This window comes from Centruroides vittatus, unplaced genomic scaffold (genome assembly GCF_030686945.1).
Source record: "Centruroides vittatus isolate TY-2023 unplaced genomic scaffold, ASM3068694v2 contig_350, whole genome shotgun sequence".
In the NCBI taxonomy this organism is placed as follows: Eukaryota; Metazoa; Arthropoda; class Arachnida; order Scorpiones; family Buthidae; genus Centruroides; species Centruroides vittatus.
Window position 1 is genome coordinate 1,521,156 of NW_027122173.1, and position 16,936 is coordinate 1,538,091.

Below are 16,936 nucleotides of genomic sequence, written 5' to 3' on the forward strand. Positions count from 1 at the left end.
CGTCTCAGGCATTTCTTGATTGCTAACTTATGAAAGGGATCAATTATTGGATCATATAGTGACAGGAGGTGAGACATGGGTATCTCACTATACACCTGAGTCTAGGGACATCCCAATACAACAAAAGTATTGATACCAGCCAGTATAGGCATCAGGTATTGAAACTAGAAACCTTGCCAACTGTCGCTGTTTAATCCATGGCTTGATTTTGAAATGTTTTGTGTAATTGAAACTTGTACTTTTAACACAAATAACATGCTTTATTCTAGCTGGTTATTATTAACAAATTATTAAAACTGATTTCTAATATAAACTAAATATTAACAACATACCTTGAACAGTAGTTTACCAATACTGTATCAGATGATTTGAGATTTTAATATATTTTCAAGTTTTTCAAGTAATTGGCAAATTAATTATAAATAATAATCTTAACTCTAAATATACTGTATATAGATTGTAAAATAAAATTTGATGTAATAAATTTATTGATTTTTGGTCATTAATATTAACTTAACAAAAAATAGGGTATGATTTGATTTCAAATTTAGCTGCAAACTTCAATTTCAGTCAGATCTTACCTGTCTGTGAAAATGTAACAATACCAGAGGAAAATATCAATACTGAACCAAAAGTATTGAGTATAAGAAGTACTCGGTATTGAAAGAAAGTATCGATAGTGTCAATATAAGCTATATTGGAACATCCCTACCTGAGACTAATGGCAATCTATTGAAACCACTCACATTTTTCAACCAAACCCAAAACATTCAAACAGGCATCTTCAACTGCAAAAGTCATGGCCATGGTTTTTTGGAACCAGAGAGGCATTCTTCTGATTATCTGCCTTGAAAAGAAACCATTATATGGGAAAGTACTTTGAAACCTTAAAAAGTTACAATGAACTACACAGAACTATCTGCATGGCCTGCTTAACTAAGGAAGTGTGTCTGCTCCATGATAATATGCAGACAGGCATAACAGAAAAAGGAAGAAAATTCAAGGCTACTCAATGGTATTGCCTGAGATGAAAAGAGCAGTAAGAGAAAAGTTTAAGTGTAAGGGAAGAAAATAAAAAGAAGAAAAGAGAGATGATGAAAGTGGTGACAGCATAAGCACCTGCATCACATTTATTGACAACACAAAAATACTGTATACTACAGACAAAAACATAGTAACAGACATTAGAAGTGGTTAAACCAACAATACACAAAAATACAAAGCAGTTGTATAACACAAAATTACAAATAGTAGCTTGCACAATAGTACATTAGAATTCCCAACAATTTTCACATTATGCTCCTAATAATAAGAAAAGCAATGCAAAGGTAACTAATCAAAGATATCAAAACAAATAACATTGAATACATAGACCACTAGTATGACTGACAGTGAAGAATATTACAAAATGATTAACACATGTGAGCCCAACAATAATTATAAAATGCACTTGACCATGGTACAGAGTTATAAAGAGCCACTCATAATGTTTAAATATACAGTGACAGACAACAGATGTATAATAACCATGACAAAGAAATTGAAATATGCAATAATTACACATAAAACAATAATAATGAAAAGGGTCAAGCCAGAAAACACAAGCTCCATGACAATGGTATATAGTCTTGCAAAGAATACCCCAGAACATTAAGTGTGTGAAGCCCTTTGCAATTGAGATTCTAAGGCTTGTGTTAAAGTAATAAAGTCCAGAAATTTATTTAAAATGTCCAAATTGTTGACAAGAATGTCCAGTGTACAGGACCAATCATAGCCCTGAAGAAGAACAGTCTGCTCCAGCTGTAGGTGCAGGTTGGTGAAATGGCAACAGTCAAAGATCAGGTCTTCAGGGTCCTGTATTAAAATGTCATCACAGTCACAAAATGGGCTATCATAATGCCAAAACAGTGCAGATAATGATTTAAGTTCCTGTGTCCCCTAAAAATTTGAATGGGGTAATAGTTGATGCTGATATACTTCATTCGGATTATCTGTTGGATATCTGCAGGAATTGATATGTTTTCAGTCTCCTCCATCTCCCATTCCTTTTGCCATAGTTGAATTGCAGTGCACGATTAATATTGTTGTTAAAGCCACCATTGGATGACTATTATAATTGATTGCAGCAGAAGAGACCAGTCCAGTGTGTCCTCATACCCACAACAGTGCAATATAGTCATTCCAATTTTTAGAAATTTCTTCTCATATCCTAATATGCTGGTTACTGATTTTCCTGATGTTAATATTTGCACAGCTTTGTAGATAGCATAGATCTCTGCTTGTGTAATCATGCAGAAATCTGCAAGGTGGAAGCTGGCACTATGAAGACAGATAATGTTAGTGCAATTGTAAAGAACTAATGATGCTTTCCCCCATATTGCATCTTGAGCCATCATTAAACATTTGCCAAGATGATTTGGGACCTTCATTTAGGTCAGTTTGTTATACTTGGTCCAAGATGTTGGATGTCCAACAGTGACTTATATGTCTCCTCTAGTGTTTGAAATATTGTGACCATGATAATATGCATCCTCACATTGCTCAAAACATAATAAAACAGTTGCAAGTGTTTTGGTGAAAAGTTTTGGACTATCCACCATAAAGTCCAGATTTGGCACTTTCTGATTTTCATGTTTTCCTGAAATTAAAGGAATTTTTGAGCAGAAAATGTATACAGACAATGACAACATCCAAGAGATTGTCACCAACTGGTTCAAGGTACAGGTGGTAGAGTTGTTCAATAAAGGAAACATCAAGCTCATCTCCGATATCAAAAATGCTTGAATGTCAATGGGGATTATGTTGAAAAATAGTTTAATACATACTTTCATTGTAAAAACATGAATTTTGAGTTACAATAAATTGTTACCACTTTATGATTAAATGATTTTTACTTTAAAAATGACCCTCATATGTTTAAAACAAAATTGTAACTATCTAAATTTTAATGTTTGATATTCTTGAGAATATTCGAATGCTACAAATTAACGTGTAACTGTATTCATTTGTTGATTTTGAGATATATATATGTGAATGCTAAGGTTAAATTAGTAAATTAAATTTAAATACATTTTTATGCAAAATTAAGATATACAACTAAATTCAATATTAAATTTTTCAATAATTTATGAAATATAAAATCATAAAAACTTCTCATACAGCAGGTTAAAAAAAATTAAATTCTATTAAACTTATGACTTTTGTATAAATTAATTTATTTTACAAAATCAATATTACACTTACTTATGTTAATGTCAAATGCAGCACCCTTAGCTTTTGCTTTTTTCTCTATATTTTTTTTAATTATTTGCAACCACAGTGCTATCTTTTCCTGTAAATTAAAAAATTGTTTACTGGACGATTCATTGAAATAATCATTTTAACAAAAATTAATGTAATTCCAAAAATAGTTTTATACAAGAATTTATAATAGTTTTTAATCTCACTTTTAATACAGCCAAGTATATGTGACCTGGAAGAAGTGCTTCTTGATTCATTGCACTATCAGCAGATTCAACAGCACATTCACCTTTAGCTGTAGCAAATAACTTTCTTGTCATAAAGCTTTAAAATAAATAAAATTATTAAAATAAGTGACTGAAAATCAAAGAATATGAAAGTTTTTGTTTATAATACTAAACAATAAAAAATAAAATAAAATGAATCACTTTATCAGCATTAAAATTATCATCACAAAGAAATTCTAGAATATATAAATAAAAATTAGATATAATTTCTATTTTAATTTATACTTAAACTTTTTTCATTTTTATTTTTATAGATTTTAATTAGAAATTGTTTCATTTAATATGGAGGGTGGTTTATTTTACTCATTGGGCATAATCATGTATCTTTTGTACAAAGAATAATATAATGTTCCAAAAGACTTTATTTAATACTTCTAAAATATATTCTATTTTTGAGTGAATACTATCAAGATTACTTAAGATAAAAATAGGTTTTAATTGAAAACAGAAATTATTAGTTAGAAATACAGTATAGTTTCAATTAAAATGGCTGACAATATTTTATATTGAAAACAAGTGGAAGAAACTACATATTTTTAATTTTTGGTTTATCACTAGTGAACATTTTTAAAATTGTTTTGCATATTTTTACAGAGGCATAGATTCTAATTAAATGTCATCTCTGTAAAGAAAGACTTTGTTTCTGGTGATTGGACATAACAGAGACATGAAGACAATTTAGTTTCTTCCATGTATTTTTAATTAGAAATCTTAGTTCTGTTAAAATAAACTTTATATCAGAAAAATATATAAACATAGAAGAAATTTAAAAAATTATAGTAGCAGGAAAGCTAAAAAGAAAGATAAACTGAATCAAAAATTAATACAAAAGATAGATAGATATGAAAAAAGTTTAAAAATAATTATACAGGTAGGTCTCCTACAACGCGGTACCTTTACAACGTGTTTTCGCTCCAACACGGTTGGAAAAATGCGGAAATTTTCTTACAACGCGGTACTTTTACAACACAGTTTAGGGTATTTAGAAATGAATTATCTTTCACATAATAGAAAAATCGCAACGGAGCACATAAGTGCAGTGGAACTTGATGAAACAAGCTCAGATCTTGAAATAAGGCCAGTCAAACATTCTCAAACAACTATAATAAGTGACGATGAGGACTGAATTTGAGCATAACATTATGTTTCTTTTTGATTTTGACTTGAAATCATAATCTTTTTAGTTTTTATATGATGTTGAATTTTATTTAAGCTTTTTATGTACATAAATTTAAAAAATGATGAAAATGTTACACCATAAAAGGCAGTTTTTCTCTTTTTAGAACTGAATCCCAGTTTTTGTATTAAGTTGGTGTCTCCTATAACGCGATTTCCCACAACGCGGTATTTTCAAGGAACGTATCTACCGCGTTGTAGGAGGCCTACCTGTACTGTGTAACTGTTATAAATCAAAACAAAGAAATACTTTATATGATAAAGAAACTGCCAATTTTTATCGGACTATAAGGCTAAATAATTACTTATAGCCCAATAAAAATTTAGCAGTTCCTTTGGCATTTGTAATGACTATCTAGTTAGTTGTATTTACTATATAGAAATACTCATAGCAATTATTGACAACATACCAATATAATGAACTAGTTAGTAATTTAATCCTTATTGCTTACTAAATAAATAAAATTCTTTTATAAGCCTATATTATTAAAATTCAATTCTCAATTTATAACTATGGTCAAAATTATACTTACATTAACAAATTAAATTTGTCTACATTGTGTTCAAGGTGTGTTGCAATACAAGATCTGTAATTAATTAAAAATAATCAATAAATATGAAATAAAATCAAAATTAAAAATATGTTTTATTTTTCACATTAAAATTTATTAAAAAGTATGAATTAACTACTTAGTGATTAGCAAAGTACTTTTTACAGCATATAAGATACATCCTCATTTCAACACAGAATACAGTGATACCTCGGTTTTCGTCGATAATCCGTCCAAAAACAATTGGCAAATCCAAAACCGGCAAAAACCGAGGCAATTATTTCCATATGAATCAATGTAAATCCAATTAATTTGTTCTAGACACTCCAAAATACATACCAAAAACACATTTTATAGAGAATTAATATAGTGTTAAATACTAAAATATTCTAGGTAAATGTGTGTGCAAGATGCTTAGCTATAGTAAAAAATTAATAATAATAATAATATGCTTGATTAAACAATATTTTTTTTTTAGATGACTTTATAGAGGTTATCTATCCTTATGTAGGTCATATGGGAAATTCATTTGCCTGTGGCAGATCACAACTTCACTTATAAAATAAAAAATATTTTTGAACATTCTTTTTTTTTTTGAACAAAAGTTGCATCTTATATTCCATAAAATACTGCAACTTCCTAAATCAAATGACTTCCAAAAAGTAATGCTTTAATTAAGAATTAAATCATTTTAAAAATTATTTAATCTGTGGAACTGTTAATTACTAATATGTATAAAATATTTAAAACATTAATTTGATTATCACCAATTGTAAAAATCTTACTAATATTTATTGAATAAAAGTTAAAAATTTCTAAAATAACCATTATATAGCATATTTTTCTATCATTTTCAAGCTATTATAGAAACACCATGAGTTTAAAAAATTTCAGTTAAATCATATATTTAAAAATATTTGCAAACTTCTTACAAATTAATGTTTCTTGATTGATCTAAAATAATCAATAATTCTTTACACATATGCAGATATAAAATACAGAATAATAATGGAGGAAAACATTATTCAAATAATGTATTTGAAATAAAAAAAATCATTTAATCTTTTCATTTCAACTTATTAAAAGAAACACTAAAAAATGCCAATTTTCATATCAATATAATTTGATAATATTCAATTTTAAACAAAATACAGTACACTCTTGCTACTTAAATTTATAAAATATGAATTAGTATGCTAAATTTAAATGCTGCAATTCTGTTTTGTTAAAAAGCTGCCAAAGTGGACTTATAATGAAAAAAGGTATTAGTTTTTTAAAAACAAACTGATATACAGGTAACCCCTGTATAACACGAGAGTATGTTCCAAAAAATTGCCGTGTTATGCAAATCTGTTATATGAAACAAAGAACTAGTACAAAAAGGGGAATTAGGTTCCAAAAATGAAAAAACATGCTATTATATTTTCATAATTAAGATAAATATCTTTATTAAAATTTTCTTAAGAAGTGATACATATTAATATAAATTAAACAACACCAAAGGCAGAAGCGTCAAGATCTGCCAACACCTAAACAAGTTTCGAGAAGGACAATGTGTATCGACAGAAGGCGGGAAAAGAAAATTTACATACTGTACTCAAGTACTAATAGTTCACGAAAATTATGCAGGAAAATCTGATAGTACATATGCGCTCAAATGAAAAATGTTAAATGAGGTATCTTTTGCACTTAAAAGTTTTATCACATTTATTGGACTGTTGTATGGGGATTTCCCTAATTTCAAATTAGATAAAGTTTGCTTTTAATAGTTTTTATTACATTTCAGGTTGTACGAGGGTTTTACCCAATTCTCGAACCATGTTAGAGTGAATCCGTGCTATAGAAGTGCCGTGTTATATGGGGATTACCTGTATTCACAAAAGCTATTATGGATTTTTAACCTTGTAAAATATATTTATAGCATATTAACAGTAATCATATATAAATGAATTTATGATTAATTTATAAATTCATATAAAATTTATTTAAATAATTAATTAATTAAATTATACATAAATTAATACAGCAAAAGCTGGATTTAGCAGATATCTATATGTAAAGGGAAAAAAAAAACATTCAGTTTCAGCATAGTATTAGGACTACTGATTATATGGATATTGTCTTCTGAGACCAAAAGACAAATTTCCTATTTTTTGTATTCTCTGTGGATATAATGGATTGCATGATTTCCATGAATATCATGCTTATCTTCAATGCCACCATTAAATAGAATTTCTGTCGTCTTTAAACTTGTCAAATGGAGGTTTCCCAGTTCCAATTTTTAGATATCCTGATAATTTTAATTTAATGCTTACACCAATCCACCAATGTTTGACATTGGTGGATTGGTCTCTCGGCATTTCTCCCTTGCCTTAAAGAAAGGAGAAATTAAGGATTTCTAAAAATTTCAAAGATATAAAGAATAACAGAGTGGATTAAATCAAATGATTCATGTGTAAGGTTACGAAAAGGTGCCAAAATGTCAAGAGGGTTGAGTGGTCGCAAAGGATGATCGATGGAAAGATGTCAATCCGAGGTTGGGAGATGGAGACGAAGATGGGCATGAGACACACACACACAACAACAATAGATCTGTCACTTGGAACTTGTGGAAGAAGAAAACCGTCACGTCCTTGAATTCTCAGGTTTTATCCGTTTTCCTCCAATTCCACTTTCCGACTGGTCTCTCCTCATCACCTGGAAACAGTTTGAAACCTTTTGGGGGCACAGAAGAGGTCAAAATCGAAGTTTAATTCAATTCCCATTTGGAGATAGTCGATCTTCATTTTTCCATTGTTCTATTGTTTAAAATGTCTAATTCTAAATTCTATTTTTTTCTCTAAAAAAGATAATTTTGTCCTTCAAAATAAATAATTTTAACATGAATTTCAGTGAGGTTCGGACCTGTCCAGAGCCTCGCAAATGTACTGGAAAATTTTGACAGACATCCTTGCTGAAAAAACATGAATAGTGTAATTGGTAATGTTCATGTCTGGTTTACAAAAGCTGTAACTTTTCTTTTCGATTTCTCTAAATCAGTAGTCCTCAATCTTTCTGAGGTCACAGAACACTATTTATATACTTTTTATTATGTGGACCATTAGCATCAATATATTCAAATATCCAGCAATGAATTGCATAACTTTCCCAGGCAAAATTTAAAATTGTGTGTGGTGCCATCTGTTATGAGATTTTATTTAACTTTTTATATTATAATATTAATTATTATGAAATGACAATAAGCTTAACTTTGAGGGTAGATGAGTTCCATAAAAAAATTGTAAATGCTAATAATGAGTAAAACCTCCATTAAGTCCGACCCCACTTGATATACAACACACAACCCCCCTCTATCTCACCATCCCTTGACTTTTAACCACCAAAATTTAAAAGCATCAATTTCCCTAATACACAAACCTTCCTGCAAAATTTCAGAAATTTTCAACGAAAAGCACAGGAGTTATTATGCTTTAAAGCGGGTAAACAAAATTGTGCCTCCCCACACACTAACAGTCATACATACAGAAGAAAAAACCCCAAATTTTTTTCATTTCTTGATGTTTCAAGGTCCTGAGTCCAAAAATGTAAAAATCTTGGGGGTTCTTTTTTTGACAGATTACCATACTTTTTTTGTTATATGTAACAGGTAGGAAAGTAAAAAAATCAATAAGTAATTTCATGTTTACTATTCTCACAAAACAATGAATGAATAAATTAATAAACTTTATTGTATTGAATAAATTAATAAACTTTATTGTATTGAATAAAATAATAAACATGGAACTGTCTACAGATAAAGTAACATGATTGTACTATATTGAAATAAATTTGCAATAAAATTTTGAATTCCTTTTTCTTTCATAGAACACTCAGCAATATTGAAGAACACAGATTGAGAATCACTGCTTTAAATTAATAAGTCATTAACTTTTAATTATTTAATTTCGTATAAGATGGCACTTAATGTTTCTAATGCCAAATTATGTTAATCACTGCATAAAAAATAGCTCTAATTTTAACTACTTCTGATTTCTGTACTTATCAAATACTTAACTAAAACAAAAATTGTATATTGATTATTTGAAAACACTGCTAAATGTTATAAACATACAACAGTTTTTTTAGTAAATATTTAGTGCATTTGTCTTAAATGAACAAAATCTTTGATCCCAATAGTGTCTGTTTCCACTATATAAATTTAACTGATTTTATTACATTTCAAATTTATCAGTTAAATATAATATAATTTAATTATATTTCAAATGTAATTCACATAAATGTAATTAATACATATGATATATAAATTTAAAAGTTTTAATACTTACTTCAGCAAAAAAGATGCAACTTCTTCATCTGAATACCAATCTGGTAGTCCAAGCTTAACACGAAACATTTTTCCTAAATATCTTTTTATTTGAATATGCATAAATAATCCTTCATCTATACAAATCACTTGTCTTAACATATTTGCTACACAACTAAAAAACAAAAAAAAAAAAAAACAACATTTAAAAATACAGAAATTATTTAATTACTACTTTTTAATAACACTCATATTAAAATACAGTAAGTCTTTGATTTACTATGGTTTCATATCTGCCATTTTAAAAAAGTTTTTAATAATTTCTCTTATTTCTTCTAAAGGTTTTAAAAATGTTAAAAATATTTTTATATTTAGAATACTGTATTTTAAATTTAAACAATTTTATAAGAAGTTCTTCTATGTCATCTTTCATTTTTAAATGTAAACTTTTATATTTAATTTTTATTTTTATGTTATTTCTTTTTATAGATTTTAATTGGGTGTTTTTTTTATTGTTAATTTGGGTGGGAGGCTTATTTTGCTCATTGAATATCTCCATGTATTGTTTGTATTAAGAATAACACATAACTCTGAAATAAAAATAACAAACAGAAATTTATTAAATTAGATAAAGTTCCTAAGTCAAACAAATGCAACCCAATAATTTAGTAACTGCAGGAAGACTAATTATGAGATTCAATTTAATATAAATTTAAACAATCTCTTGAGAAAAATGAATATAAAATCCAAGTACAGGACGGTCCACAAGTCATACACCATAGGGGTTTAACTTTTAACTATATTTAAGTTTTTTTTGTTTGTTTGTTTCAGATTGAATGATGATAAATTAATGTTGAAAGAACAAGTACAGTTGGTGTTCATGTTTGGAGCATCTGGTGCTACACACCACTCCATGCCTACTGAGTTCAACCAGTGGCATCTGCATCAACTGCCTGTAAATCACAGTACTGTTGGATGCTTGATCAACCATTTTAAGGAGACTGGAACTGTTGCTGACCATACACAAAGCAGGTGTGAGAAGCAGATAATAGGTTAATTAAATAATTAAATTGTTTTATTTAATGTCAGAAGGTCAAACCGGAAAAAAATGATGACGTGGGAAAAAACCCACATGTCTTATATCATTCGATTTCTTAACTGACAAGACAATTGAAAGTTGGTTTACTTTAAACAATTATTACTAAGGTTGCAAGACAAATCTTGACCTTAAGTTACCACCAACCATTTATTCTGAATGTTTGACAGCTGTTATTAATTTTATGAGGTAGAATGAGTAACAATCCGGATACACAAAAGTAATAAATTTGTCGAAATGTTTGATTTTTGACAATTAACATAAACAACACCCAGACCAAAATCAAACTTAGAACACATTACATCATCCGATGCATTAGTCAGCTCCCCTGAAATGGGTATAAAGAGGGGTTGAACGCGGACTACAGGCGGACATCAACCAGATACCCTGGCCCACCATACATTACGGCGACTACCTCTGGACCAAAGCAGCCCTATCCGCCAGCTCTCCGACTGACCTCCGATACTCTGCTAGATCAGCGAATGTCTTCAGCGTTCCATGCACAGTGAGTAATCATCATGAGATATTAACTTGGTTTGTTTGTAAACTCTCTCTCGTTCTCTTGCCTAGTTTTAAGTTAGCTAGTAGTAACTCTGGATAGGGAAACCTAACTTGGTCAGACATCAACCAAACGGTCACGTGCTAATTAACAGTTGTCAGCCGATACAAGTATTTACTGTTAACTTGGTATCTTATATTTGTACTCTAGAATAATTGTAATTAGAATTGTATCTATGTGTTTATTAAATGTGTTGTTTTATAATTTACTGTTGTCATCCTTAATTTAAGTACGGCAGACACCTTATCCCGACCTCACCAACCCTCCCCACTACTCTAATCGCCCTCCTACAACCATCCTGACAAGGAAGTCGATAAGTGGGGTCAAGCTCACCACTTAACCCCCTTAGTTCTCACACAGGCAATCAAAAAATGCAACTGGCAAGGAGGTATCTACAATGGTTTTGGCAAAGATTCTTAGCAGCCCCAAAAAATCAGGCCTGTATAACAGCTGAGTGGGGTCAATTTGAACACCTAGAAGACCTATGAGAGTAACTCTATGGTGAATAACTTAGGGACCACCATGTACAAAATAGTAATTTAATCTTTGTCCATTGTGAAAAATGGTTATTTTCCACAACATGTTTAGCAAATACAGTAGAGAGTCGAAAATCGGAATCAATTGGGGACTGGGGTTGTTCCGATTAGTCATTTGCTCCGATTACCCATTATGTACGAAAAAATACATTAACCTGTCTGATGTTCAAATTTTTCTCCATTGCGCGTCGCTTCGTGTTGAATTTTTCTCCGTTGCGCGTCGCTTCGCATTGAATTTTCGTCGATTTTAAGCCTAACGAAAATTTTTATAATAATAATCGAGGCTATTGTATCGTTAAAAATTATTTCTTTATTTTGTACAAACAAAATAAATATATTGAAGAATATAAAAACATGAAAATTATATTTTAGAAGTAAATCTAGTATCAAAAACGTTCGATTCAGCACGACACAGTCCGACTGAAAATCGTTCTGATTACCGGCGTTCCAATTAACGACTCTCTACTGTATTGTATTTATTCTATATTGTTTATCTAAATATCAACACAAAATTTATATTTATGCAAAAATTTCATATAAATATAAATATAATTACATTAGTTTAAAGTTTGTCGATTAAAACTGTTAAAAAATTATAAGTTAATTTTTTATAAATATTTAATTAAACTATATAAATATTAATACCCTTTAAAAAATGTATCATCTTCTTTACTTTTTGTCATTTCAGTGTATATATAGTAATCAGAAACATCACATAAAGCTTTTAGCATTAATACAATAGGTACAAAGAATAATTCTCTTCCATAGGAAAATTTCAGTTGTGCTGTTCCATTTGTTAAATAATGCAAAACCATTTCCTAAAGTAAATAAATTTCAAATTCAGTCCAATTATTTTAATATATTTATAAAATTAATTGCAAATAACAAAACAAAATTTGTTTTTTTAACTAAAGTTAAAGCTAAATTTTTCTATAATTTAATTCATTTTATTCCTGGTTCCAGCTGCATTCCTACTGATCTAATACTATATAATCAAAGGATAATTCTTCTATAAAGATTTATAAAATAATATTTTGTCAAAACTGTAAATTTAAATCTGTATGTAAATCTATTTTTTATATATCATCAAATAACTGCACAATCTCTTTCTAAATCACTATAGTATTTACTTATATTCTTTCTATATTTCCTTTTAATCAAAGACTGTTACATAGAAATGATTATTGCCAGTAGTGAGATGTTACTGTAATAAGATATTACATTTGTAAGTCTTTTATTACAATATTTAAATTCAAACTGAATATTACAGTTTTCCAAAATTTATTCAAAAACATTTATGGAAAAATTTGTTTTTGTTTATTTTTTATCTTAATCATATAAAATTTAATGTGAAAAATTCATGTAAAAATTATTTTATAAAAATACAGAAAGTGCTCATGGATATTGTTATCAGTAGTATAATATCAGAATCGTCATGTCTCAAAACAAATATTTCACTTATTGTAATCAGAAGTTTGCTTGTAATCATTATTATGTCACTAATAATAAGTTTAAATTTACGTAAATTGTTAACAACAGCCAACTGACCAAACGTAATAATATACATAAGTAATCCAAAATCCAATTTTTTAAGTAAAGCCAAACAATCTGCCATACTATTGTGAGATGGTGGCCTGATTGCCTACCTCTAGTCAAATTACTTTACATCTAATTATTAAATTAGCCTTATTATTGCCTGATAATATAGCATATTATTTGACTGAACATAATAATGGTTATAAGCCACGTTGTTACAAAAAAACATTAGCAGAACAACCAAAATCATATTAATGGATAATTTTAATTTAAATTAAGATGTTTATGCAAATCTTAATATATTAAATGTTTTAATCTTTTACTCAACACTGTATATAATTCTGTATTTAACAGCAAATATTAAAATTTCAGCAAGAAAAATAAGAACATGATTTACAAGAGAAACTGAGCCATGAAAGATAATGAAGTTGAGTTAGCATTAAAGCTTTAGTTTAGTGATGTTTTTGAAAAAAATGCATTTGTTAATGAGTCACTAAACTAATGCATCCTAAAGCAGAGGAATTAACTAAACATATGAGAAAGAAAAATTTTATTGCAATCAATAAATTGTTAAACAACTAGAGAAAATGAAAAAACATTGTGTAAATCCACTCAGGATGAGAAAAGTTCTGATTCTGTGAATTTGTTAGCTTAATTGTGGATAAAGACCAAATAGCTAAAAATTGTTATTGAATGTTCACCAAATACAATGCAGACATAATATCCCATTATTTTCATGCAATGCTTGATCATACTTATATGCTCAAACATAAAACAGATAAAGGATTTAAATCACTGAAAGAATGTATTATGGTCTTTGCTGTGTTAATATGCAAGTCCATAGGCAAAGACTTCTAGTGACTAGAAAAATCCTAAATATTTTAAGTGTGTGAAATATTTACTGATGAATTACTGTTCAAATACAAATGCCTGTATGACAACTGACATTTTTAAGAACTGGTTATTTAAATGGAATATAAACTCAAAATAAAAGATTGTTTTATTAATACACATTTGTAAAACACATTCATACATTAACAATGTGTTATTAAAAACAATAAAATAATATTTTTTCCTGTAAATACCAAGAATGTAAAGTCATGAAGTCAGAAGCAAATTTGTTACTAAAGAAGTCAGAGTTGGTAAAAATGGACTGACTCCAACTCTGATTCTTGTTTTTTATTATGTACTTTATATTAAGCCTCTAATAGGTGCATTAATCTCCTATCTTGCATTATAGGAGTCTCCTGTAATGCAAGATCTTATTTTATGATGATTCTACCCCTATTTTTGTGTATCATGAGTACATGTCACTTGTATTTGTATCTGTATTTGGTATTGTAGATAGTGTTCTTCAATTTATTTACTAATGATTTAAATTTTAATTCATAACAAAAATAAAATTAACTATAAAAAAACATAAAATAAGTATTCTAAGATTCTAATAATGATAATTATTTTATTAATTTTAATTATAATAATACATGTAAAATTTTTACAAATGTAGACTTACAGTAGCTGTTTGATCTTCTCTAACACAGCGAATAGAAACACCATATTCTGAGAACATCTTTCCTCTACTTTTCCATGATGATCTAGCCAATGAAAGTGGCTAAACAAAAAAATTCAATTAATAATTATAATATGAAATAAAGGAAAACTGATTTCTGTTTGTATCCTTGTCTACTTTGGACTTTGTTTATTAATAGAAATTATTACACTGGTATAGTTTCTGTTTAGCAAATATGGGAGATCTTAGTCAAAAACTCAAAACAAAATATCTTTATTTTCACCTGCACATTGTTTTTGTCTTTCAGAACTGAAGGCCCCTCTTCAGCAGGTTTACAATATTATTATTACAATAGTCAATAAAGAACCTAATATTATTGTAAACCTGCTGAAGAGGTCCCAAACACAAAAACAGAATGTACAGGTGAAAATAAAGAAAAAACAGATAAGTTTTGATTTTTTGACTAAGATATCCTCTATTTGCTAAATGGAAACTACACTAGTGTAATAATTCCTATTAATAAACAAAGTCCAAAGTATACAAGGATACAAACAGAAATCAATAAAAGTAAGGACATAGAGGCAAAAAGAATTAAATAAAAGAAAAGTTTAAAGTGAATCCAAACTTAATGAAATATATATATAAATTTCATTAATAAAATACATGTTTATTACACATTATTAGTAAAAACATATGTTCGGGTTCAAATTTTGTCATTACCAAGTGAAGCTATATAACCCTCTTATTGTTCACATGTACAGTATATATACAGTCCCCCTTTGTCTTTAGACCATATATCTCTTTTTACTTTATGGTTTGGGAGTATCAGTGAATTTGGAAAAAGCTGTGTAGCTATTGTATGAACAGGTGCTCCCTTACTTATAAACAGGTTAGGTTCCTGATGTTTTGTCATAAGAATAACCACTTATTGTTAGTGTTTGATCCTTCAATGTACTTAACAGAATGTGTTACACTCATTTATCTGCTTGCTACTGCTTACAGCCAGTGTTTCAAACAGTGTTTTTTCACCTAATGCATTTAGTTTATAATGTCCAGTTTAGTTTCTGTCATAATAGAGCAACACTTCTTGCATTTATCTCTACTGCTAGATTTATTATTACATTTTGAAGCACTAATCATAAAATTTTATAAAATTTGCAAACAACAGTGAAAAATACTGTTACTATGACATTACCAACTTCAACACCACCTCATGAGCAGCAACAAAACCTTGAAATTAGCATGAAAATGAAAAATGACAATACACAATAGAAATAAGTACACACATTATTTATTACTGGCAAAAAGCTGATTTCAATGCCACCTTACAAGCAGCAAGAGAACTTCAGAATCCATGTAAAATTTAATTTTAGATAGACAGTCAAATTGTTTGTAAGTCAAAGTTTTTAAGTGAACACTCATAAGTAGGGGAGACCTTGTACAGTACATTATGTAAAAATATATGGCCAGGACAAATTAAACATTACAAAAAACATCCTTAAAAAGATTCTTCTACAAATAATAACATCTTAAGCCCAATGAGTTTATAATACATCACTAAACGATCGCCTAAATATCAGCTACAATATGGCTAGTTTAGATTCTTCTAAGACAATACATACAAATGTGTCTTTATTCTAATCCAGTCCTTTCAAATGCACATTTAAGGAATTAACAATTTCACAACATGGCATTAACATTTTAATTTTATATGAAGTGCCACTGCCAGAGGAATATTTTAACTATTTTACATTTAAAGGCAGACGAGCAGCCAATAAAGAAAGATTGACTCCACCGTGAAATTGTTAATTCCTCAAATGTGTGTTTGAAGAGACTGGATTGGAATAAAGACATATTTGTATGTATTGTCTTAGAAGAATCTTTTTAGATTTCTTTGTAATTGTAATTAAGTCTTAAACTTACTAATAAATGTAAACATTTATATCAAACAACTAATTTTAGAAATTTTTCAAGAAATTAAATGAAATAATTTTTTAAAATATTGAAAATAGTTTAAACTAATATAAAAATAAGAATGCTAAATTTTGTTAAAATTAATTATATCAACTGTAATTTAAAAAGAATAGTTCTGATGTATTTTTAGAATAATACACTAAATTGATGATTCAAATAATTTACTAT

General features: G+C 28.5%; 1 protein-coding gene across 1 annotated transcript in view; it reads right to left on the reverse strand.

Annotated features, from left to right (window-relative positions):
• Positions 1–16,936, reverse strand: part of Polr1B (RNA polymerase I subunit Rpl135) — a 49,692-nt gene that overhangs the window by 23,058 nt on the left and 9,698 nt on the right. The window contains exons 8-13 of the mRNA XM_067269469.1: positions 14,798–14,896; positions 12,394–12,566; positions 9,580–9,732; positions 5,237–5,290; positions 3,447–3,564; positions 3,244–3,331 (exon numbers count right to left, since the gene is read on the reverse strand). Of these exons, the coding sequence (XP_067125570.1) occupies positions 3,244–3,331; positions 3,447–3,564; positions 5,237–5,290; positions 9,580–9,732; positions 12,394–12,566; positions 14,798–14,896 (685 nt within the window). The remainder of the gene's footprint in view (positions 1–3,243; positions 3,332–3,446; positions 3,565–5,236; positions 5,291–9,579; positions 9,733–12,393; positions 12,567–14,797; positions 14,897–16,936) is intronic.